This window comes from Carettochelys insculpta, chromosome 23, assembly GCF_033958435.1.
Source record: "Carettochelys insculpta isolate YL-2023 chromosome 23, ASM3395843v1, whole genome shotgun sequence".
Taxonomy (NCBI): Eukaryota; Metazoa; Chordata; order Testudines; family Carettochelyidae; genus Carettochelys; species Carettochelys insculpta.
Genome location: NC_134159.1, coordinates 19,139,846 through 19,164,530, shown reverse-complemented (window position 1 = coordinate 19,164,530; position 24,685 = coordinate 19,139,846). Strand labels below are relative to the sequence as shown.

Here is a 24,685-nt window from a genome sequence, read left to right as displayed (position 1 = left end):
TGGAAAGGAACAAACAAATTCAAAAGAGCTCTCTCCTTCCCCAGCTTATGCTGAACCCACTTCCCAGCTTTCTCCATTATCTGTTTTCCTTAGATTGCATAAGGGAAACACTTGTCAACTGTTTGATTAAATCAAATTGAATCTAACATCAGGATACAGCAGAGTGAGCTCAGCTCTTTGGGTTAATTCAGCTATGCCACTTTATAATGCTGAAAACTCTTTTGGGACTACTGTACCCAGAAATCAGTCAGGGCCTTTCCCCTCCTCCACTTTCAAAATACATTCAGCAATCCTAGAAATGGCCAAGCCTCAAAATGGTCAGTTCAGATAAATAAAGTGCCTGCAAGTTTATCTGCACAAACTGCTTTGTTTGGGATATTTTAATAACGCAGTGGTGGGATTTCGAGTGGTTCAGACCCTAGCTTGTGACACTTTTCAGGAGTAGTACTGATAAGCTGGGGGGGGGTCTGGATAATAATGTTATTTGAAGTTTCAGTTAGATGCTGTCCTCAACTTCCTGGCAAGCTGTTACATACTTGCATGATTGCCACATTCCACACCAGAGCTGGCTGCATTTCAATTGCAGCAGCTGACAGTGGTACCTAATAAAAGTTAAGGTTTCCTAAATTGCTTTCTACATTAGCGCTCCATTTTTAAATACTTATATTTGGGAGTCTGTCCTTTCGGTCCTTTATCTCCTCCCAGAGTTGAGCTTTTGGGAGAAAATCAGAGTGAAAACAAATAAGCAGTTACTGAGTTAAGGGAGTGTGGAGAGAAGATGCAGAGTACCACAAAGGCATACTGAGGAGTTAGAGCATCTGTATACTCTGCAGTGCTTTTAGTGGTCAAGCACTCACTCCTCATGCACATGGTGTCTGTGTCCACCTCAGAAATCAGCATGAACCTGTGACATTTTGATCCACAGGGTGTGGTTAAAATAGGTGGATTTTTTTTTTTTTTAAATTTAGAGCAAGTTTGCCAGTCTGCTTTGTGGTAAGGAGCTGTCTACTGAGGGAAGTAATGACAGACTCTATAGACCCTTTAATCTGTAGTTATTACAATCTAACCAGATAGTCATGGTTCTGAGGTTCAACACACCACAACAGATGGGACTGACACAAGAAAGTAGATCACAACAGGAAGGGAACACAAAGTGTAAATCAAGCAGTTCTTTATAGCAATACAACTTTCTGGAGTCCATCTACAAACCCTCTGCCCCGCCACGTGAATGCCCTTGTTTTTGTTGTGCTTCTTACACCAACCTTCTCTCAAGTTTTTTTCACCTGTGGGCAGAATCAATTTTGTTACGCGCACCAAGGCATATGTGGATGCTCAATACCAATAGAAACACATGCTGCCTACTGTGGGTGCTATTAATCAGCTAGGCAGCACCTGAATCTCTGCTTGGAGGCTGCCCAAGTGCTCAGCTAACAGGGAACACTGGTTTACACAGAATTGTGCCAACTTGCTTAAACATGATCCTTCCTTTCCCCTAACCTCTGTCTACTTGTCCATCTGCTAGGAGCTTGTGAGCTTTTCAGGGTAGGGCCTACCTCTTCCAGGATGGCTGTAAAGTCTTACCCTCCTGTGGGAGCTACTCTCACTAAATGGAAGACTCATCAAGATAAAATTTAAAAAGCCCAGACAGCACGACCACATACTTGAACAATGCAGATGAAACAACGAGGCAAATAAACACAAATAAATTAGCACTCACATGCAAACATACAGGGGCCTAGAGTGGTTGGAGAGAAGTGTTCCACCCTGCCCAGTGCTCCAAAAGAAAAAAAAAAAAGAAAGATGTTACTCACAGCCTCAGCAGCTCTTTTTGTCATCCATGCTGGCACATGGACATTTCTCCAAGGGTGGTATTGTTGGCCTAGATCAGTGCAGGGACAACTTCAAGGAAGCAGCAAGAGCAAAGGCCCTCACATACAGGAGAAAGATAGCAGCATGAAGCTCATTGAATAGGCAGTCCCACAGCAGGCTATACAGTTGATGGTAGAATAGCAGCAGGAGCCCCATGAAGGTTTCAGCAGTGTTCTTATTTAAATACTCTACCACTGGCTGACAACAGTTCCAAGAAGACCCATACGTAGTTCTAAAATAGTGCACGATCCTCTCCTCTAGTGCACTGTGGTACTGATGCAACATTTCATTGGTTTAGGTTTTACTTCCATACACACAAGGCACATGCATTTAAAAAGAACATTCTTTGGACTTTTTTGCTGGGGCTTGAGGGGGTACAGCCTGCTCCCATTAGTCCCAAGGTCATTACTGCAAAAGAGTTAAAGAGAACATGATATAAAAATATGTTTGTGAGTCAACCCAGACAGGCTAGATGCAACCTTCCCATATAAATACACATTATAGCTTTTTGGTGCTGCTCTGTTTATGCCTGTGTCCTTGGTAAGTTGAAAAAGGTGCTGTCATTTACTAAGACGAGCATAACCTGATGGGCCTGATTTTCTCTGGCTGTACCCAGCTGTTCTCCCTTTAGATATTGTAACATTGCTGGAAGTCAAGCAACGTGTAGAGCAGAAAGATTGATGCAATTAGAGTCTAACACCATCTAACAGGGTGAATTCTCTGAGCCAGCTGTATATGCAACAGGCACAGGTGACTGGGAAAGCTGTGATGGCAGTTTTGTGTCTATAATGAGTTCCCTTAGGGGAGCATCAATAATCACATAGGGGTGAGAGAAAATTGCTACCTCAGAGGTCTTTTCTAAGCACGTTTTTCTGACCAAACATATTTCTAATCCACAGTGTATAACTAGCCTGAAAGGATTAATTGGCAAATGTGTGTTCTGTAAGGCAAATGAAATACAATAGATTTCAAAGTATGCAAAAAAAGGCAAGAAAATTAGAACCATGTCAGCTCTATCATTGTGGCCTAAGGTGACCAGAGAAATCATTAGTGTTAGGTATGTTTTCAGCATTCAAAATGGGGATCTGGCCCAGGAAACTGACCAGTTCCAGTTCAGGATCCTGAATCTACAAAGGAGTTTCAAATGCATCTGTGCAATTTTGTTATGTGCTGTGAAATAGCAACCATGTTCCACCGTAGAGCTGGCTGCATTTCAGCCAGGGGAGAATTGATTCCTTTATGTTGAGCAGAGCTGATTGAAAAGTGTTTTGTTGGAAAATATTTTTGATGGAAGCATGACTTTTTGACCCTAAATTTTTTTTAAAAATGTCCAGTTTTTCAATTCAAAACTAAAGTGTTTTTGGTGGTTAGTTAAAATGGCCCATTTTCAAAGAACAAAAACACTTCTGGTTTTTAACTAGCCCTGCCAAACTAATTTTTGGGGGGATTTCAGAACTCCTCCCTCTCAAAAAAAATTACCAGGGGATAAAATATTAGTATTTGTCAATAAGTTCTGTTCTTGAAATACACTGTGGAAAGTCCTGTCTCATAAACATATAACGATATGTATATTGAAAAGAAATAAAACTCTGCTAAAAAGACACTCCACACATGAGAGATATTAATAACGTTGTTTGAAGCACTACGATGCCCAGATACTGTAGGGATGAGAGCTGTACAAGAAACTGAATAAAGAATAGAAACAGTCCTGTTTAAAGACTATTCAGCATATTCCAGCTCTGAAGAAGTGGGTGTGTCCCATGAAAGCTCATTGCCTAATAAATTATTTTGTTAGCCTTTAAAGTGCTACCAGACTGTTTTTTTTTGCTTTGTTTGTTTGTTTGTTTGATGAAGATACAGACTAACATGGCTACCTCTCTGTGAGTGTAAAATAGAAAAGAATAGAATAGAATACATCATCTACTATGAAACCAGTGAGGTCTTGTTCAGCACACCTGTAAGCCTGTGCACAATTACAGGATCAGAGGCACAGTTTATCAAGTACTTCTGGGACCTTTCCTGGTGAAAGGCCCTCTGAATGTAAATGATTATTCTACAGAGCAAACCCTATTGCAGGTGAGGTGCTCGGCTACTGCCTAATGCTATTTGACTTTCACAATGTGTCTGCTGGAGTTTTCACTATGCAGCAGGTTGCTCAGGAAACAGCATTTCTAACAGTCAGAGAGATATTGGTAAACAGGGCTCAGCTAGGACAATCTTTATTCTATTAGTGAGTGAAAAGATGGATGTCCCAAAGGTATATTCTCCTTCATGGAGTATGTGTAACATGTTTAATTTATGGATTACTTTATTTCCCTGCCACCATATGCATTATATAACAGCTAACATAATTTTTACACCTCTTCACCCATGCACTGGAAATGTGTAAAACACAAATAATAAATTTAATGCAAGCTGCTGGCAGCTCTGGTTCCAGAGCTGAGAGGATAGTTCAAAATTCACTGCAAAAACCAAACCACTTTCCTCCAAACATGGGCTGCAGAGGATGTGACATAACTGTTCAAAAAAATTCTGGCAAAGTCAGGTATTATAAATTGCTCTGCTGCACTTTGCAGTGGTGGGTATTTTAATTCTGTGATCTCTGCTTACAACAGACATGGAGGGAAGTACAGACAATCACGCAGAGTGGATTAGAAAGAACAAAACAATTTTCTAAACAAAAGCCCGGCTGGGTTTAGTAGATGTTTTGACTGGTTATAAGAGACACAAACCTTTGCGAGAAAAATGGCTGGGGGATTGTGGGCCTTTCTAATTCTCTGATGCAGGAGAGGAGGAGCAACAGGGGAGAGCTGGCAGCTATAGACCACAGAAGGAGGGAAGCCTACAGGGAATTGTTTACCTTCCACAACACAGTTGCTCAAGTTCTGTGTGTTTCACTGGCCTTTGGCACAGCTGAAGAGATAAGCATTTCTGATGTAAATTAATTTTTTCTCACTCTGCCCCATATACATTTACACGCACACACTTGCAGCACTTTTCTGTTTTAACCGGTGTCTATTTACATGGGATAAAATGGATGCAGCATGATCAGAAATGTGCAAAGCTATAGCCAAATGCCTCAAGTCTATGGGTGTTGCAGCCAATCAGTGCATGGAAGGGTCAATCCCTTAGGCACATCCTAAAGGCCCAGTCCTGGACTCATTAGTTGCACATGTAATCATTTTGCAGGTCAATAGGACTGCAAGTGTAAAGGGGAGTTTGGATGGCAGACACCATGCCCCATCCCAGCCAACAGGGTTAGAGGAAAAGAAGAAATAACACAGCTGAGTCTGCGTCCTGCTAGCCCTTGGCAGCTGGAAAGGGGTTGTAGGATGGATGTAGGTCCCCACCTGATTTATTCCCCCACTACATAAGCCAGGGAACTCTTTTTTCATGTCTGTCAGAATAGTGGGGCCTCAAGCGTGGAATACAGAGGGGCCAAACCGGGGACAGAAATGGACCAGAGTGGACCTGCCTCCTAGCACTTCTGCATCCCCAAAGTGGCTCATAATGGCTATTCAAGTAAGGCTGCAAAGCAGGGCTCCACTAGCCAGTGTGGAAGCTGCACTGCACCCTGCACACACATAGCCCCTGTACTGACACAGACATAGAGGAAAGAATTAACCAGGCCCAGTAAATTCTGCCACAGTGAAACCATTTAGAAAACGTATCACAGGGGTAGCTGAGTTAGTCTGTACCTTCAAAAGCAACAAGAAGACCTGTGGCATTTTATAGGCTAAGAGATATTTTGGAGCATAAGCTTTTGTGGCTTGTGCTCCAAAGTATCTGTTAGTCTATAAGGTGCCATAGGTCTTCTTGTTGCATTTAGAAAAATCCACTTCTCTGGGGTTAAGGAACAGAAAACCAGCCTAGACTTAAAAATTGGTGTTTTAAAAATTTCAGTTGCCCCATGTTGCAAAGTTTTGCCTTTTTTTGAGAAGGGGAATTTTTTCAACACAGTGGCCGTCTCCTGCTATGGCAGACAGGCTTTGGAATAATTCATTCTGGAAGTTAGACCCCTGCAGAACACCACTGTGGAGTGATATTGACAATGCTTTCTTTTTCCTCTTCTGTTCTTAAGGAAATCTTTCCATATTATTAATGGCGGCTCTATGCAGCATGTTTCTTCCAGAATTTTTTTGTTTGCTGTAGTCTTCAAATTTTCCAGTTCATTTCCTATTTTCCTGCTCTGAAACCATTGCCAAAAAAAATCCCCAAAGCGCTCTTTGGTACTTGAAGAGAAGAAAAAGAAATCCAAGCTGCAGACGTTTGGTCCAGATTTTGTTCATCGTAAGCAATGTAGCTTTCCAGAAGAAGCGCGTCACTTTAATTATCCACAGCCAGCTCTCTATGATGGATATTTATTTGACTACCTAGGACATATCTCAGAATGCATTCCAGTCACTAGAAACATTTAAGGAAATTTGTGCAACTGTATTGGATAGACCATCTGCAATTAATTGTCTGGGACCATCCAGCCAGAATCAGGTTTCTGATACTCCATTTAGGCAATCAGGTTTCTTTAGAAATGAAATTATGGGCTGATGCCTATGTACTGTAAACAGTATTAGCTCATACAGATAATAAAGTAACAGATACTCAGGAAAGGGTTTCTCATCCAGGAGACTGGATATTATAAATAAAAGTGACTGTGAAATCCTCCATCGAAAGAATTATTTTGGTTTCCTGTAATTCCCATCAGAAAAACGGGAAACTTTACAAACTCCATTGGTATTACAGCTCTGATATGAGCTCGTATCAATGGGAGCAGGTTAAAAATTAGGGAATTATTGATGACATTCTAGTAAAAAAATATGAGGCAATTTCATGAAATATTGGTGCTTTTAATTCACATATTTGGCTTCCAGAGGGAAAAAATCCTGTCCATTTGGTTGCTTGTGACACGTACACAACTCTTCAACTATGACCTGAAAATAAAACCAATATGTCTATCAACCCAGTGGCACAAGCTCCAGCGCTGAACATTTCACAGCATGTTTTTATGGGAGGCTGGTTCATTCATTAAGTAACAATATTTCATTTGGAGAGAATGAATTACAAATATGGTCCAGAGCCTGTGCTCCTGTTACTGATTTCAATGGCCTTCACGTTCCAGTCCTGAAACTGACTCTATGCATGGGCTAATTCATGCATCTGCAAGGAACCTTGTTGGCTTCAGGGACTCCATACAAATACAGGTGTCTGCCTGCAAATAACAAGTTGCAGGACTAGGGCCTCAGTTCAGAGTGAAAGACGGGGACCAAAAGCCAGAGCTGTACCAGTAGCTGAATTGAAATGGTCTCATCCAGGCCTGCTGGGACATACACGTGCTCTTCTGGATATCTCCCTGCACTTAGCACCATCCTGGTTCCTCATCTGTATAAACACAGTGGGGGAGACCACAGACTTCTTCCTCCCACCAGTGAGCCATTAAGCACCCAAATTGCCCTGTCAACTCCCAGGGCACCATTTGGATGAGAAACTGCCCCCATTCCTGTGAGCAAGGTGTTCACAATCTGAGTTTAGCAAGATGAACCTGGAACCCAAATCTCCAGTGAACCTCCTGACTCCTGGACCATCCTGCCTCCTTTTGACAGCCCACTTCATCCATCCCACACCACAGCTATCATTGCCTCATCTGGACCCACCGGTTCAGCGCTGGTGTAAAAACTGTGCAGAAGAAGTAATTTGCAGTTCACAACAAGTTTATTGGGTCTACAAAATCCAGGAGTTATGGCACCTGCTCATAAGCCGGGTTCTCTCTGGTTTTTTTCTATCCATGGGCGAAATAAATTTAGTTATGTGCACCATGACATGTGGGGATGTGTGTCACCAGTAGAAATAGATGCTGCTGGCTGTGGGTGCTCTGCTAATCAGCTGAGCAGCACATGAATCTCTGCTGGGCAGCTGCCCAAGCACTCAGCTAAAACAGATCACTGCTCGTGACTACTATTTAATAACCCTGTATCCATTTATTAGCTATTTACCTGCATATACATATAGGGTGCTCCTCTAACAGATTCTGATATCAGTTACATCAGCTAGTGTAATCCAAAGAGTGGAATGAGTTGGTGCAACTGGGATCAGAATCTGGCCTTCTATTTGTGGACAAAAAAAAAAATCATGCCTGCAACCCATGCCTGTAAAAAATTCATGCTTCACAACTGTAATAGCAAAAGTTTCTAGGTCAAGACCTGCTTTGAGACACTATTACTAGTCAGAGCTGCAGTTAAACTAAGTTAGTTTGAGAACCAGAGTGAGAAAAAAGTTTAAACACCCTGTAACTTCCCCCTTATTCTTAGGGAGGGAGATTCATTGCAAAAGCAATCCCTTAATTCTCAAGTTCTGCAAGAGTGCAGCACAGAGGGCCAGACAAATTAAGACAGATGTTCTGAACTTTTGGATCACAAGGAGATGGTTTCATGTGGCAGCCATGTGAAGGCTTTTAGGATATCCTCCCTTTTCAGACATGGGAATAAAGTGGATAGCCAAATGAGACACTAAACTGAATCCAAGTGGATTCTGACGGGTGGGGAAAAAACCTGTTGGGGCTTGCAGACAGGCACCCCTTGTCCGGCTGATTTCCCAAGTCAGATTCATGCTGCTGAGCACATTCCCATTATGTGAGCCTTACAAAGTATGAAATCAAGTGCGGCCAAGTGTTACCAAGCCAGGAAAAGGATTTATCAACGAGCCTTGTAAAAGGGAGGGATGTGTCCCTGTGTTATTGTTTGCATCTGCAGAAACCAGAGCTACAGAAAGATCAGACAGAAAAACTGAGGAGCTTTTAGGAAGGTTTGGGTGGCTTCTAATCTTGATTCAACAACCACATCATTTTGCATCCTCACACATTTCATCTGCTCCCAGAAGCAGGAGCTTGCTCTCCTTGTTGATAAAACTCTCCACAGACTCTCTCCAGATCTTACTAACTTCATGTCTCTATACCCACTTCCCTACTAATAGAGAGGAAGCCATGCTAGTCTATACGCTGTCCTCCTTGCTTACTGTTTTTGGTTCTCTGGGCCTTAAATATTGAGTGTGTTCTGGTCTGAAGAAGTGGGTCTGTCCCACGAAAGCTCATCACCTAATAAACTATTTTGCTAGTCTTTAAAGTGCTACTTGACTGCTTTTTGTTTCCCTACTAATCTATGAGTGGTGTCTTCTCTCCCACCCTCTGCAATCTGGCCATTCATAGCACAAGAGACTTCTCCTTTGCAGTTTTCATCCTGTGGATTCCCTGCATCCCCTCATTCTGACTCAGCTAAGTGCTCCTGTGATTTACAATTCTTTGGCATGAAACAGGGTTTTGCATGCACAAGACCTGCCTCTTTTCACACCAGAATCATCCCAGTTCCTTTTTACCCTGTTCTCTTTCAGAAAGGAATCATAGAATCCTAGGGCTGGAAGAGACTCATCAAGTCCTGCCCCCAAAGGAGTCTGGGCCCTAGTGGGTTGATCGCTACCACATGTACTATTGCAGTGATCTAATTCTGTTTTTTATATGCAAACTAAGCTGGGGACCAAAACCATAATTCAGGAAGAAAAATGCTCCGTATCCAATAAAAATGAGTATAATGGGAGGCAAGACAAGTGTGGATTCTGCTCCAAAACTGGAGTCGATATTTAATTCACCACATTTCCCTCTACAGAATGTCTTCTCATGGAGCTAACATTTTGCTTTCCCTGGAATATGTATTTAAAGAAGTCTGCACAGCGAATGACGGTTATGTTGAGCCCTCTTTACACATCTCTCCATTCCCAACTTCACAGAGGTGGCAGATTGCTGTCACAACACATTTCTAAGCTTCAAACTGTCACTCAAAGCTCACAGTTTTTCCACCATCTATGTTGTCTGCAGGTGAGTTTAAAAAAAATATTTTCCTTGTACATAGCAAGTAGAACTTGGGTATAGAACAAAACAGTCTGGTAAGCACAATCATTAAAGACTTAGGTAATATGTATGCTTATTGTCTCACATACTTTTCCAGTTAAAATATTTGGTCTAAAAATGTGGGAGGTAAAGAACTTATATTTTGAGGTCTTTATAAAACATAACTTACACCCCTTGATTTATGTTCCCTGGGACTTGTTCTATGTGAAACATTTAACCAGCTATATTTTAGATAAAAGAAACATCTCAAGCATTGGTTGTTTTGGAGTTGCTCATTCTTTACTCCCATATATCTTCATAATATTTTACTGTCAGGTGCAATAATTTTAAATTCAGAACCTTTATGCCTGCTCCTTAGTTCTCTTTGCTGGGGCAATATTTATAGCATTGACTTAATATTCTCCACCCCTGCTGGGTTCTCAGGACCTAATTCTACAAACTCTTACACATGCAAGTTGTCCCAGTTCACATGAGGCAGCAGGCAGTATGTTCCCAGGTCTGGCATAGATGAAGGATTTAAGGCAAAGCTTAGTGAAATCTGTGGAAAGATTTAAAACTCTGACATCGATGTGCATTGGATCTGGCCACAGCAGTGTAACCTGGTGCAAGTCACATAAACTCTTGGTTCCTCAGATTTCTCACCTGTAAAGCTGGGGTAATAATACCACACAGCTTCCCGATGCACTGCGGATGCAATCCTCACCTGCTGTGCTAGTGTAATGCTGCTAGGCAGAAGTGAACCTGCGAGCTGAGGGCATGAGCCAAAGCCAACTGGCACCCAGCTAAGGCTGCAGAGGAGACTTATTCTGCCCCTGTGTAAGTGGTCTAAGTGCCACTACATAGGGCAGTGATCCATAACCGGAAGGTGTGTGGGTTACACTAGCACTTTACACTAGGTAAAAAGATCAATGCAGCATAAGGGAGTTCAAAAAGCTCTGTGAAAGGGGATTCCCCCAGTGCAGGCAAAGCAAAGTTGCTTTCTGAAAACACTCCCCTGCATCCACAGCAGAGATTTTGGGCAGCATCAAGGGCAGCCTGGAGAGGTTACTGTAACTTAGGCCCCAGGAATGGCTAAAGTTGCCCAACAAGCTTCATCAGTCCCCAGGGCACCTTAGAATGGGAGTTGCTGGTGGTGCTTGGAGGCCCTGCTCATGTCTCTCTGCCAGCGCTATGATTTCTATACAGTCTTTTATCACCCAGTTACAGAGGGAGACATCTTAACTGGAGTTCATGTACAAAGTTAACACCCTTAACCTAGGCTTGAATAAAGATCTTAACTGGCTCTCACATTACAAGTGCAATTTTCCCACCTTTGATATTTGCACTTCTACATCACATGATATGAATGAGACACATCCAGCTTAATTTGCTTCATTAACTGGTCCGACTAATGACAGGTAACTTCCTTTTCCTTCCTTCTTTCCTTTTCCTGCTTTGTACATATATCCTAGATTCTGTTTTTGCCACTGCAGCTCAGCTGATGATGTGGATTTTACCCACAAAAATTCATGACCTAATAACTTTGTTAGTCTCTAAGTTGCCACAGGACTGTTTTTTGTTCCAGAATCTCATTATTATTGTACTAGTGAGGCGTTCATGTGAGACTATCTTCATGGCATTGGACCTAGAGGCTGTTCAGGATGATCTCTCAGTTTCCCAGGCCAGGATGTCGGTATCAGCTTAACTTCCACTGATCCCTCTCATGTGTTGTCTCTCTTTCTCTCTCCACTTCTCCCAGGCCCACCCATTGTTCTGTCTCTCATCGCTGGCCTAATAGTTTCCAATGGTTTTATACACACGTGCACATCAATGAAGGATGACTGGGTGGTTAGGGCAATGGATACAGGGGCAGGAAATCCAGGTTCATCTACTGGCACTAGTTCATGTGAGCCTTGGACAAGTGCCTGAGTTCCTCCTTCACTTCTCCCCATCATCTGTTTAGACTGAAAGCTCTCTTGAGTCAGGCAGGTTTGCTACGTGTATCTCTAGTGTGAAGGGGTCCTCATCTCAGTTGGGGCAGGGAGTTGCTGTTAAAATATGAATAAGAAACTAAAATGAGCCAAAGTTCTTATAGGCCTTTGCTTTGGAGGGTCTGAGCAGCCGGTGCAGGTCCGACTGACTTAAATCCAAGTCGCAGGTGTGCTGCCCGAGGGGAATTCAGGCTCAAGTTGTACATCTAAAATCTGAGGCTGTTTCTGAAAATCTGGGCCCTTGCAAATGAGTTGTGCTGCATTAACTGAATGAAAAAAAAACATTTAAATGCCAAGTCACATTGTGGCCTGGAACTTGCAGTCCTGGGAACCAAGTGACAATGCCGATTGTCCTTTATGAAATTTTTATTGTTTTTTTTTATTATTATTATTGAATATGAATATTTTACACGTCTGAGCTCAGAACAATGCTGTTTTTGGCCGCCTCTGCTGCTTTCCATAGCTGTGCACCTCGAAGTTGCATAACTGAGAGGTATCCATTTACACACGGGGGAGAAGGAGGCTAATGACTCTCAGCAAAGCTAACTTTAGTGTGTGTGAAAACAGGGCACTCTGAAGTTTTCCAAATAAAAAAAATATAATACTTGTGTGGAACAGCTTAATAAAAATCAGGTTATGTGTATGTAATGAATACAAAACTCCTCTCAACAAGAAGAAAATAGTATTTAACTGAGCAACACCTCTATAGGGCAAAGAACAGGAATATTCTTAACCTTTTACCAGCAAATTCATTACAGCCACATGCTCTCCAGCAGCAGAAAGGTCAAACAAGAAGGTGGCTGGGCAGTGTTACCTCTAATTTTTTCCATCCACATGCAGAATAAATTTTATTATGTGCACCAAAGCATGTGTGAACATGCACTGCTTATAGAAACACATGCTGCCGGCCGTGGGTGCAATGCTAATCAGCTGGATGGCACCTGAATCCCTCCTAGGCAGCCACCCAAGTGCTCAGCTTGCAGGGAACACTGCCCCTGACCAAATTCTCTACCTGAGTAAATAAAATTAATGGAGCTGTATCCATTTAGAGGAGGAGGAAATTGAGGCCAGATTTTTTTTTCCCTCCACAGGCAATATTCCCCCTCTCTGGACATGCCTATGAAAAGGATGACCTTTTGACCTGGTTCCTGAGGATATCTCAAAAAGGCAATCAGTCTAGTAAGGGGCTCTTACCTCATCTTCTGACAGCTCTGGTAAGGCTACTGTCAGAGACAGAACACCAGCAAGCTGGACCACAAGAACTGATCCAGGTATCAGACCCATGTACCGATTTTTTTTTTTTTTTTTTACTGCTAGCATGTACAGGTTGCACCTCTCTAGTCTGGCAGCCTTGGGACTTGACCAGTGCTGAAAGAGAGAATTTGCCAGACCACAGGAGGTCAGTGGTGTCTAGCAGCATTACCAACACTTCCACTGCATAGTGGGCTCTGAGAAGACATTTAGGGGTAAATTACAGCTAAACAACAGCACAGAACACTGAGAGCCAGGACTGGTGGCTGGAAACAAAATTTATGGGATCACAGGAAAGTCGGCCACACCCAGGATAAGTGGCTGTCCAGTTAGTTAAAATCATGCTGGATCAGTGCTGCTGCTGGACCAGAGAGTGCCAGACTGGAGAGGTTCAACCAGGACCAGATTATGCATAGGTCTGCTCACTCTTGCTTGCTCTGCCCTGGTTCTCTCCAGAAGAGCCTTCTGAAATAGAATCTGCTGCAAAGCCACCTAGCTGCCTTAAGGGCCTTCACTTCCTGCACAAGCTCCCCTCAAACTCTGTCAGAGGAATAGGAGTGCACTCACCTCTTCTTTCACATCAGAGTTTTCACATTGCTGAAAAGGGGAAAGAATCAGGCTTGAAATAACCAAGAAAATTTATGATGTGTCTAGTATGTGAACCCAATGCTTTTGCTGTGCATTTGATAATGGGGAATGCAAGCCAATGTTCCCTTTAATTTTTTCCAACCATGGGCAGAATAAATTTTGTTATGTGCACCAAGGCATGTGCAAATATGCACCACCAAGAGACACACATACTGCCAGCTGTGGGTGGCTGTGAGCACTCTGCTAATCAGCTGGGCAGCACCTCGCTCTCTTCTGGGCAGCCGCCCAAGTGCTTTACTTACAGGGAACATGAATGGAGGCTCTCCTATATTTCTCAAGAGATTGAAGAGGCAGGCTGACACTAACCACATTGTTCTAGGGGCTCAGGCTGCATCATCCCAGCCTGACGCGACCAAATACACATGGGCAAGACAACCCTGAGATTTGTCAGCCAGGGGAAAATACAAAATGACCAATGGACATTTAAAAGAAAGTAAGTGCTGTTGCTAGGTGAGAAGCTAAATAAAACATGGGGCAAAGTGGGTTACAGAGTTGCTAGTAGCAGACTGGTATGTTTATACAGCTCTAGTGTCATCTTCTCAAATGATGGTATTTATTTCTTGAAGTCCCGGAGCTGGGGATGTGGGCACAGGTTCTCCCACCCAGAAACACGCCAAGTTAAAACTTTTTGTATGTGCTGGAGAAAGATTTATTATGGCTGAACATACCAGCCCCAACCGAAATCAGGACTTCATTGTGCTAGGGGCTAGTCTTAATAAGAAACAGCCCCTGCACTGAAGGGTTTACAAGCTAAACTGGAAAAGCGAGAGAAAGAAAATGTTATGATCTCCAATTTAACAGTGGGGAACTGAGGCAGAAAGAGATTAAGTAGGTTGCTCAAGTTAAGAACATAAGAACAGCCATCCTGGGTCAGACCAAAGGTTCATCCAGCCCAGTATCCTATCCCCTGACAGTGAGCAATGCCAAGTGCCCCAGAAGGAGTGAACAGAACAGGTAATCACCGAGAACAACAAGAAGTCCTGTGGCACCTTATAGATTAATAGAAATTTTGGAGCATAAGCTTTCGTGGGCAAAGACCCGCTGTATCTGATGAAGCAGGTCTTTGCCCATGAATGCTTATGCTCCAAAATATCTGTGAGTTTATAAGGTGTATAAGGTGCCACAGGACTTCTTGTTGTTCTCGAAGATACAGACTAACATGGCTACCTCTGCGATAGGTAATCACTGAATGATCCGTTTCCTGTCATCCATTTCCAGCTTCTGACAAACACAGGTGAGGGACACCATTCCTACTCAGCTGGACTAGCAGCCATTGAGGGACCTAAGCTCTATGAATTTTCTAGTTCTGTTTTGAACCCTGTTAAAGTCCTGGTCTTCACAACATCCTCTGGCAGGGAGTTCCACAGGCCTACCATGCACTGTGTGAAAAAAAGCTTCCTTTTGCTAGTTTTAAACCTGCTACCCATTAATTTCATCTGATGACCCTTAGTTCTTATGTGATGAGAACAAATCAGTAACTTTTCCTTATTTGTTTTTTCCACACCTCATGCTTCGGAATGATTGAACCAGGCAGATGTGGCAGAGCCAGGAATTACAACCAGATCTCCTGACTCCCAGTGCAGGGCTAAACCAAAACACCACGCTTCCTCTCTCAATGCTGGGAAGATTAAGAGCTTTCATTAATGACATTCTGTAGGTATCCAGAAGGGGAGGTACAGCACAGGCCAGACTGGATTAAGGTAGGGGGGTCATGGAGCCACAGTTGCAGACCCTGGACTAGGATGAAAGTGCCACTTCAAAACATTTAAGAAGGAAAAAGACCCAAGGCATTCTTAAAATGAAAACAAAATAGAGTAGGTCAGGGATTCCAGGGGAGCACTACAGAGAGGAAACTTGGCCCCACTGAAGATTGGTATAGGCCAGCAGTTAAAGAAACCAGTTAGGAGTCTACACTTCTGGGTCCCATATGTAGCTCTGCTACAGTTTTGCTGTGTGAACACGTCGCTTCTCATCAGTAAAATGGGATCAGCAAGGCCCACTTCATAGGATGGAAATCATGTGATTTTAATAAGGGCTTCAGAGCCTCACGTAAAAGGGGCTAGATATTATGGGCCAGATTCTCAGGTGATCTCAACTGCCATCTTTCCCACTCAACTTCCATTGGTTTACTCCAGCTAGGACTCTGGCCCATCAGGTGAGAAACCTTATTAAAAAAATGCCTAGTTGTCTGTGGGCACTTTGCTTGCTCCGCTATTGGAATGTGATTGGGTTTTTGGCTCTAGGTTGTCAGGGGAAATGGTTCTCTGTTCTTTGCCTTTTGTTTTTTCCCATGCCAACAACAACCGTGAGGTGCTCCATTGTGTCAGATGTCCCCTGCTTTCCAGTGAGAGGCGTTTGCATTTTATCTGCATTGGATTATTGGAGCAGGAGTCTGAACACTTAAGTTACTGTAAATCCCTTCTCATATGGAAGTCAGTGAGCTGTAAAATATTTAAACTGTCTACAGTTGTACCTCATTTGTTTACACATTTCCAGTAGGCTGCTAAAAGGTAACATACTGTAATAGAACAAAGATTTAGGATCGTTGAATCAGATTTCATAACAGCTCTATAAGCACTCTGAGTATGTACATGAACTGAATGGGGGTAACGTATAGCTCAACAGCTTCAGCTCTGCAGGGTTAGTTGATGCTGTGAGGTAAACCACTATGCTTTTACCTCAGGAGTTTTTTGGTTCAATCCTTTACCTCAGGCCTGGCCAAAGAGTTTGCGAGGCCCGAGGTGGCATGCTCACAATGGGGCCCAGGTGGGGATGGGGACCAAGATGGAACACAGACAGCAGGGCCCAGGTTGGGGCCATGAAGATGCGGGACCCAAGGTAACCACCTTGCTGACCTTGCCTTAGGTCCAGGCATGGTTTAGCTGCGTTCACAGGTGAAAATGCATTTAGGTAGGTCTCATCCCAGGCCTGGGGTTATAAGAACATAAGAACAGCCATATTGGGTCAGACCAAAGGTCCAGCTAGCCTGGTATCATGTCTTCTGAAATGAGTCAATGCCAGGTGCCCCAGAGGGAATGAGCAGAATAGGAAATCATCAAGTGATCTTTTCCTGTCATCCATTTCCAGCCTCCGACAAACAGAGGCTAGGGACACCATTCCTACCCATCCTGGCTCATAACCATTGATGGACCTAACCTCCATGAATTTATTGAGTTCTGGTCAACTGTTCAAGGTGGTGAAAATAGCAACCACTGAAGAGAGAGGCTAGAGTTAGAGCTCATAGAGAAATAACTGAGCCACAGATTCATAGCTTGTGCAAAGTCAGGTCACTGTGAGGTGATCAGAAAAGCCTTACTTTCTGTTTAACTAAGTCTCCACAAGATCCTTGTCCAGATTAGGAAAGCAGGTCTGCTGGGGCAGGGGAGACAACTGCTAACACCGAAGCCTACTTCCGACAGTCACCTTTAGCTATAGCTACAACAACTCATACCAGCTGAGGTTCTGCTGCATTAGTTATTATGGGCTGTTAGCAGTTGGAAGTAGGGCATGAGTATGGAGGTAGGCCCTACATAATGGTCTTTCTGTTTAGACAGGCACCTAATAGTGTGGCTATCTGAACTACATCCAAGATCCTGACTCTGCCAAACGAGTCAGGGTGCGGGGCTCATGTAAAAAAAAAAAGAAAAACAACAAAAAACAAAAAAGCACTCAACAGCCAAACTGGAAATCTACGCCTTTCACCCAAGGACCTGAGATTAAGCATCACATCATCTTTGTGCTGGAGGCAGTTACATGAATAGACAGTTAACCATAGCGAGGTCAACTGAGACACGGGGGCAGCATGATTAACCTTGTGTTGTGTGGCTAATCAATGGCATCACTTAGAATAGAACATAAGGACATTAATTCCCAGGTCCTTCCTTTAACTGCTCGACCAACTTCTTTTAATCTCACACAGAAAAACAAACATAACACCTCAGCTCTTTCTGTGTTTCTTCCAGGCTCACCCTGGCTGCCATGGGAGATATCCTGTGCTAAAGCAAAGGGTCAGCAGCACACCAGAGCCCTCTAGTTTTCCATCAGCAGTTTCTTTCTAACTTTTGGTAGCTTACAGTGAAGGGCTGTGAGCCAGCCCTCCCAGACATATGCTAGAGGTGACTTGTTCACTGGACATTAAAAGTCTGATAAACTATTTGCAGTTCCAGTATGGTTAAACACACTTAAGCCGTGTCTACACGTGCACGCTACTTCGAAGTAGAGGCACTAACTTCAAAATAGCGCCCGTCACGGCTACACGTGCCGGGCGCTATTTCGAAGTTAACTTCGACGTTAGGCGGCAAGACGTCGAAGTCGCTAACCCCATGAGGGGATAGGAATAGCGCCCTACTTCGACGTTCAACGTCGAAGTAGGGACCGTGTAGTCATTGCGCGTCCCGCAACTTCGAAATAGCGGGGTCCGCCATGGCGACCATCAGCTGAGGTGTTGAGAGACGCTCTCTCTCGAGCCCCTGCGGGGCTCTATGGTCACCGTGGGCAGCAGCCCTTAGCCCAGGGCTTCTGGCTGCTGCTGCGGCAGCTGGGGATCCATGCTGCAGGCACAGGGTCTGCAACCAGTTGTCAGCTCTGTGTATTTTGTGTTGTTTAGTGCAACTGTGTCTGGGAGGGGTCCTTTAAGGGAGCGGCTTGCTGTTGAGTCCGCCCTGTGACCCTGTCTGCAGCTGTGCCTGGCACCCTTATTTCGATGTGTGTTACTTTGGCATGTAGACGTTCCCTCGCAGCGCCTATTTCGATGTGGTGCCACACAACATCGAAGTTGAACATCGACGTTGCCAGCCCTGGAGGATGTGTAGACGTTATTCATCGAAATAAGCTATTTCGATGTAGGCTTCACGTGTAGACGTAGCCTTATAGAGTTAAAACCAGCATGCTGGATAGCAAAAGTGCACAGAACAAGGGTTCTTTCTTTACCAAAGCCATAAAATCACTTACTACAAATCAATTATTTTTGTGATGATTTATTAGCTGCTTTCCAGCTGTTCAGGTTGGTGCTGTGATTTTCTGGATGGCTGGTCTTCTCAGAAGCATTTTCTCTGAAGCACAGATGGTCCAGTTTCTTTGTAGTCTTGCCTCGTGACCCACATGTCCCTAAAGGATGATAAGCTGGTGAGGATGGATGCCCCAATCCACACAGAGTACATCCTATTTCGGGGCGCTGTGATCTTTACAGAGATTGTGTTGGTGGTCTGCATTTGCAGCTCCTTCTGAAGTCTCTCCTGAAGTCCATGGAAAAGAGTTGACCCCCCAGACAATACCACATTCTTCATGAGATCAGGGTGGATATTTCCATCACATGTCATAACACTTTGAAGGATCATTTTGCCAATGCCTGGTGCTTCCATGCCAGCATGAACTGGCACAAAAAGGGCTTCAGGAGCTCTGAAGAGCTGGTCAGTAATCTTGATGATATTGCCATCTGGGAGAACATACTCCCGAGCAAGCTTTTTGGACTTTTCCTGATTTTTTTGGTTGGGCTCTAGAGCCACATAGCATAGCTTCTCTTTGATGTCCTTCACAATTTCCTTCTCTGCTGTGCTCACAAAGGACTGTCCAGTCTCCAAGAGCAGCTGAGCAAGGTATGTAGTAATATCTCTGCCTGCAAAATCCAGCCTGGAAACACCATGTAACAAGCAGTGGCCTTTGTAGACTGGGACTGTCATGGAAACGCCATCTCCGCTGTCCAGCACTAACCCAGTCGTTCGGGCTGATGCGTAAAGGGCCATCAGAGCCTGCAGAGCCACAAAGAGGGCTGGCACCTGGAAACCTTCGAACATGATCTCAGCCATTTTTTCTCGGTTTGACCGTGTGTTCAGTGGTGCCTCCGTCAGTAACACTGGCCTTTCACTTGGCTTCATCTTGAGTTCGTGTTTAAATAAATGCCACCAGATCTTCTCCATGTCCTCCCATGAGGTGACTATGCCATGCTCCATTGGATACTTAAAAGACAGGATTCCCCTCTTGGACTGAGCTTCTTCTCCGACATAATACTCCCGATGACCAGCTCCAAACATGATCGCTTTGGATTTGGGGTAGCCTACAAGTGTAGCAATGACTGACCTGGGTGCCTGTTCTCCTGACAGACCAGCTTTGCACAGCCCAGATCCATTGTCAAAAATCACTGCAGAGAGCTCTAAGGTTTCGGATTCAGCCATTCTCTAGCAAGACAGAAGCAGTCTCCAGGCAGCTCTCTCTGTCTGGCCCTGTGCTTCTGCTCAGAGGCAGGCGAGTGGTGTAGGGGACAGACATAGACTAGCTAAGCGTTCTAGATTCTTGAGAGTCACAAATGCGACATTCCTCTGAGTCCCCCTGAGCTCACAGCTCATTATGGCCACCCAGTGAATACTGTTCCCATGCAAAAGGCCTTGGAGAACTCCCTGAAGGCCACCAGCATGAAAAATTTTGCTGTGTTCTCTATGACTGAGTCATTTTCATTTCCTGGCTGAACTATAACAGAGTGACAACTCCTAGTCTCCAACTATCATGTACAGTGGGGTTGGGGGTCTAGTGCTTGCATTGGCTTCTTGTTTGTTTTAATACCTAATTAACTCAGGTGTTGATACCTAATTAACATTAGATTTGGTCTTCTCCTGCCACTCCAGCTTCTAGATAATGGAAACATCTTGTGATGACTTCATCACGTGTTCTGAATCCCATAAATAACTCCATCAAGTAAAGAAACCTGTGGACAGATACCTGTGGACAGTTGCTTGAGTTCTCTGGAACTAGAGTCTAAAATAGGCTAGAGAATTGGCCCATATGGGTATACTACAGCCTTTATATGAATTTTAAACATTGTACTGTTTATGTGGGTTCCATCTTGATAGTTTTTAAAATAATTTCTCAAGATGAGGGTTCCAGAAGATAAAGTGTTTGACTCACAGCCCAGTTGTTAAATAGAAAAATTACTGTACATGTTCTTGTTTGTAAAAATGGGCAATTCCAAACTATAATGGTTACCATAAATTGTCTCATTTGTGAGAATGATGACATGGTCTATAAGTTGTTCAAACTTACTTTTTTTGTTAACAGTTGGCTGCATGTTGAGTGGCTGGTTGTTGAAAAAGAGCCTAGCCAATCAGCTCTTTTTAATAGGATTTTTTATGTTGAATTTTCCATATATAGCTGATGCAAGGTCATCTCAAAACCTTTTCATCAGGATAAGCCCATGCTAGGTTCCTCAAAAATGTCTCTGTGTGTGTGTATGTTGTATGTTGGGTTTGATGTCTCAGTGGTATTTAAAACACAAAACATTTTTAAAATGGTTGACTGAAGCACAGCTCTTCCAAATTGATTCTTGCTGAGGCTAACCTAGTTTAAACCTGATTGGATCAAGTTACAGGGCTCCAATGTCTTGTCCAAAACCTTACAGGGAGGTGCTACAAGATACAGCATGCAAATACGTAACTCATAAGAATCAAGGGTCAGGTGGACTTGCTAAGACTGACTTACTGGTCACTTGATTTGGCAGTTGTATTGCTTCATTCTAAGTAGTTCAGCTTTGGTGATAATATTTTTATTTAATTTGTGTTTGTGTAAGTGTTTTAATCTACTGTGTACTTGAGAGAGTTTGTCTGTCTTTACATCTATCTGTTTGTTCAAGAACTCCTCCTAAACGGCAGGAGCTAGGACCACCAAACTGAGTCTGCAGCTTTCTCTTATCATAACTTGAAGGAAGGCTGGGATTTTAGTTGTGCCAGGACAATGGGATGTGTCTGGAATGGAATTGCTTCTCAGAAAACCACACAGAAAAGAGACAGAATCAACAGGCAGGTGAATGGGACTCGCAGGGGGTGTGCCCCTCTCTGCCTGGGACTGCCCTAGGCTTGACCTCCTACCCCCTCTTTAAGGAGAGCAGGGGCCACTGAAGTTCTCTCCCCACCAATTTCTATGGGAACATCACTGGCTCTTCCCCTTTGTCAAGGAGCGAGGGGAAAGTGCACAGTTTGTTGCATTCCTCACTCCTTGTGAGGAGTGCAGGGGGCAGATGAACCTGGATTTGCCCCAGTCAGGGAACATGCATCCCTCCCTGGCTGTGGCTGCTAGAGCTGCAACTGCCATGGAGAGGCAATTCTCCCCTGGCCCCAAGCTGCTGAGGTCAGAGAGGGGGCTGGGATAATCCTCAGTCATTGGAGCAGACACATACTAACCACTCATCCCCTGTTCCGCCTCCGAGCAATGATTTAAATGAAGCATTGTTAGTGGATAAATCCTCTAGTAACACGTATATGAAGATAGCAAGTCACAATTATTTCAATAAGCAATGAGTCCAGAACCTTTGATGCCCCAGATGATCAACCCAAACTCCTGAGCAGCTCGCTGTAATTAATCTTTGGTTCTCACAAACCTAGCAGGATAAATGCCAGTCTCAGTTGCTCTGGTGTACACTGTAAGTCAGGAGTAAGACAACTGAAGTAAGTAGAATTGTGCCCACTTAAAATCAGTGTAAATGAGTTCAGAGCCAGGTCTGGAACATTTGCAGTAGGGGGTGGCAATGGGGGAAGTTGCCTTGGAGCCAGGCACTTCAAAGGGGACAGAGCTCTGGCCACTGCTGCTAATATTTTGGCAGGGGTAGCAGTCAAAGTTCTGGGCCCCTTTGAAGTGCTGCAGCAACACTGGTATGCCACCCCACATGGCTCTGTGGCAGGGTAGCACCACCATCCATTCAAATGGCACTAATAGCTGATTGCCCTAGGCCCTGCCCCTTCTGCCATTGGCTCCACCCCTTAGAATCATAGTATCCTAGGACTGGAAGAGACCGCAGGAAGTCATTGAGTCCTGCCCCCTGCCAAAAGTAGGATCAACCCTAACTAAATCATCCCAGCCAGGCTTTTGTCAAGCTGGGACATAAAAATGGAGATTCCACCACCATTCTAGGTGATGCATTCTAGTGCTTCACCACCCTCATAGTGAAATAGTTTTGTCTAATATCCAACCTACACCTCCCCCCTGTAACTGGAGGCCATTGCTCCTTGTTCTGGCATCCATCACTACTGAGAACAACCTCTCTTCAGCCTCTTTAGAACTCCCTTTCATGAAGTTGATGGCTGCTATCAAATCACCTCTCACTATTCTCTTCTGCAAACTAAATAAGCCCAAATCCCTCATGTGGTCCAGCCCCCTAATCGTTGTAGTTGCCCTCTGCGGGACCCTCTTGAATAGATCCACAGCCTTTCTATACTGGGGGGGGACCAGAACTGGGCACAATACTCCACATATGGCCTCACAAGTGCTGAAAAAAAAGGGGAATGATAACTTTTCTAGATCTGCTGGAAACGCTCCTCCTAATGCACACCAATATACCATTAGCCTTCTTGGCTACAAGGGCACACTGTTGACTCATATCAGCATCTCATCCACTGTAATTCCCCAGCTCCTTTTCTGCTGCACTGCTACTTAGCCAGTCGGTCTCCAGCCTGTAATAGTGCTTAAGATTCTTCCGTCCCAAGTGCAGGACTCTGTATTTGTCCTTGTTGTACCTCATCAGATTTATTTTGGCCCAATCCTCCAGTTTGTCTAGGTCTATCTTGACCCTATCCCTACCCTCCAAAGTAACTACCTGTCCCCCTAGCTTAGTGTCATCTGCAAATTTGCTGAGGGTGCAATTCAGCCCCTCATCAAGGTCGTTAATAAAGATTTTGAATAATACCAGTCCTAGAAGCAATCCTTGGGGTACTCCACTTGAAACCACCCCCTTCTAGGGATGCTGAGCTGGGCCTACCTTTCCATTTTGCGCTGGGGCCCGTGCTGGTTGTTGGTATGGAAGTGTCTGTGGCCGGCTTGTACAAATGAATACATATTTTAAGTCTCTATTTGGTCCTTTGATGGATAACGTTAGAAAAGAACAATGAGATAAACACATGATGATATAAATACCTCTGTGTGTTTTCTGACATGACATCATTTTAATACTGGGGATGCATTGTTTGAAGGCTGCACAGTGGCTAGTCTGCTACCCATTTCCACATGCCAGGGTGGAAAAATAATTTTAAGGCATGTCAAACCAGTTTGGCGACTATAAAAACCAAGCTCAGCCAAGTCATATTGCAGACCCAAAATCTGTCTGTCAGTCTAGGTTAGTCAAAGAAAGTCATACCTCAATAGTCCCTCGCCTTAGCAGAGAGGTTGACATCTTAAAGTTGATGTAAACAATGATTTGTTAGAAATGTCACCAAGAGTGTGGGCCCTCTGAGCTACCCAGTCCCTTTTCCTAGCTACAAGGTTATCAAAAAAGCTTCAGAAGTTTTGGACTTTCCAGTTTTTGAACCCATCAGAAATGAGCTTCCAAGCTCCTCAGGGCTTCCAGGTAGGAGTCTAACATGTCAGAACAGAGGCTGGTTTGGAACAAGCTTTGTACTATACATATTTATTATACCCTCATGCCCCTTTCTCCGCTGCCCACATGCATCTCTGAGATGTAAAAGACAGGCAGACAGACAGGCATCAGGCTTGAAGCAAAGGCCTAAACTAATTTATTCTAACTGACTTCCACAGGTTTTGGGTCAAGCCCACAAATGATGACCATATCCATAAAAACCTGGAGGGAGATGCTTTCTCCTGCTCAGCAGGGCCAACAGCCACCACAACCCCGGGGCAAGGTAGGAGCAGGGCTTAGCTCCACACTCCTGGAATGGACAGGCCAAGAGTGGAAGGGGTGCAGCCAGGGCAGTCATCCCTCAATGCTGCTCTGACCACAGCACTGCCGCTACCCCCCAAGCCTCAAGGAGCAGCCCAGCAGCACTGCTGCAGCAATTCGAAAGGGCCCAGAGCTTCAGCCACTACTACCACCGGCCCCTGTGTAACTGCCCCCTTTTCCCTGCCCCCCCCATCAGAACGTCTGCCCCTGATCCACTGTTTTGCCCTCGGTGTGAAAAGTACTGGGCATGGAGCATTCCCCTGGAGCAGGCCGCTGTCAGGCTGACCTCTGAGGGGCCCCCTCACAAATTGGCACATCGGGAACGCAGCTGTTGCACACAATCCTCTGGTCCACAGAGCAGTGCGTGCTCAGGAGGGTGCTGAGGTGACTCCTAGCTGCCTTCGC

The 24,685-nt window shown here is 44.3% G+C and overlaps 2 protein-coding genes and 1 long non-coding RNA gene across 4 annotated transcripts in view; 1 reads left to right on the top strand and 2 right to left on the bottom strand.

The window, feature by feature from the left end:
- PRDM16 (PR/SET domain 16) overlaps positions 1-1,837 on the bottom strand; it is a 526,795-nt gene extending 524,958 nt beyond the window's left edge. The window contains exon 1 of the mRNA XM_074975910.1: positions 1,812-1,837. The gene's annotated coding sequence lies outside the window, so the exon portion shown is untranslated. The remainder of the gene's footprint in view (positions 1-1,811) is intronic.
- Positions 1,838-12,960: 11,123 nt separating this feature from the next.
- LOC142001059 (uncharacterized) overlaps positions 12,961-24,685 on the top strand; it is a 53,806-nt gene continuing 42,081 nt past the window's right edge. Inside the window, exon 1 of the long non-coding RNA XR_012642388.1 lies at positions 12,961-13,001. This is a non-coding gene — a long non-coding RNA (uncharacterized LOC142001059). The remainder of the gene's footprint in view (positions 13,002-24,685) is intronic.
- LOC142025578 (actin, cytoplasmic-like) lies at positions 18,666-19,799 on the bottom strand. 2 transcript variants are annotated; one of them, XM_075018048.1, is made up of 2 exons: positions 19,665-19,799; positions 18,666-19,535 (listed from the first exon to the last, which is right to left on the bottom strand). In XM_075018048.1, exons 1-2 carry the CDS (start codon positions 19,797-19,799, stop codon positions 18,666-18,668), a joined length of 1,005 nt encoding a protein of 334 aa, XP_074874149.1. The 2 variants fall into 2 exon arrangements, with proteins under 2 accessions (XP_074874149.1, XP_074874148.1); XM_075018047.1 differs by having other exon boundaries at positions 18,666-19,799.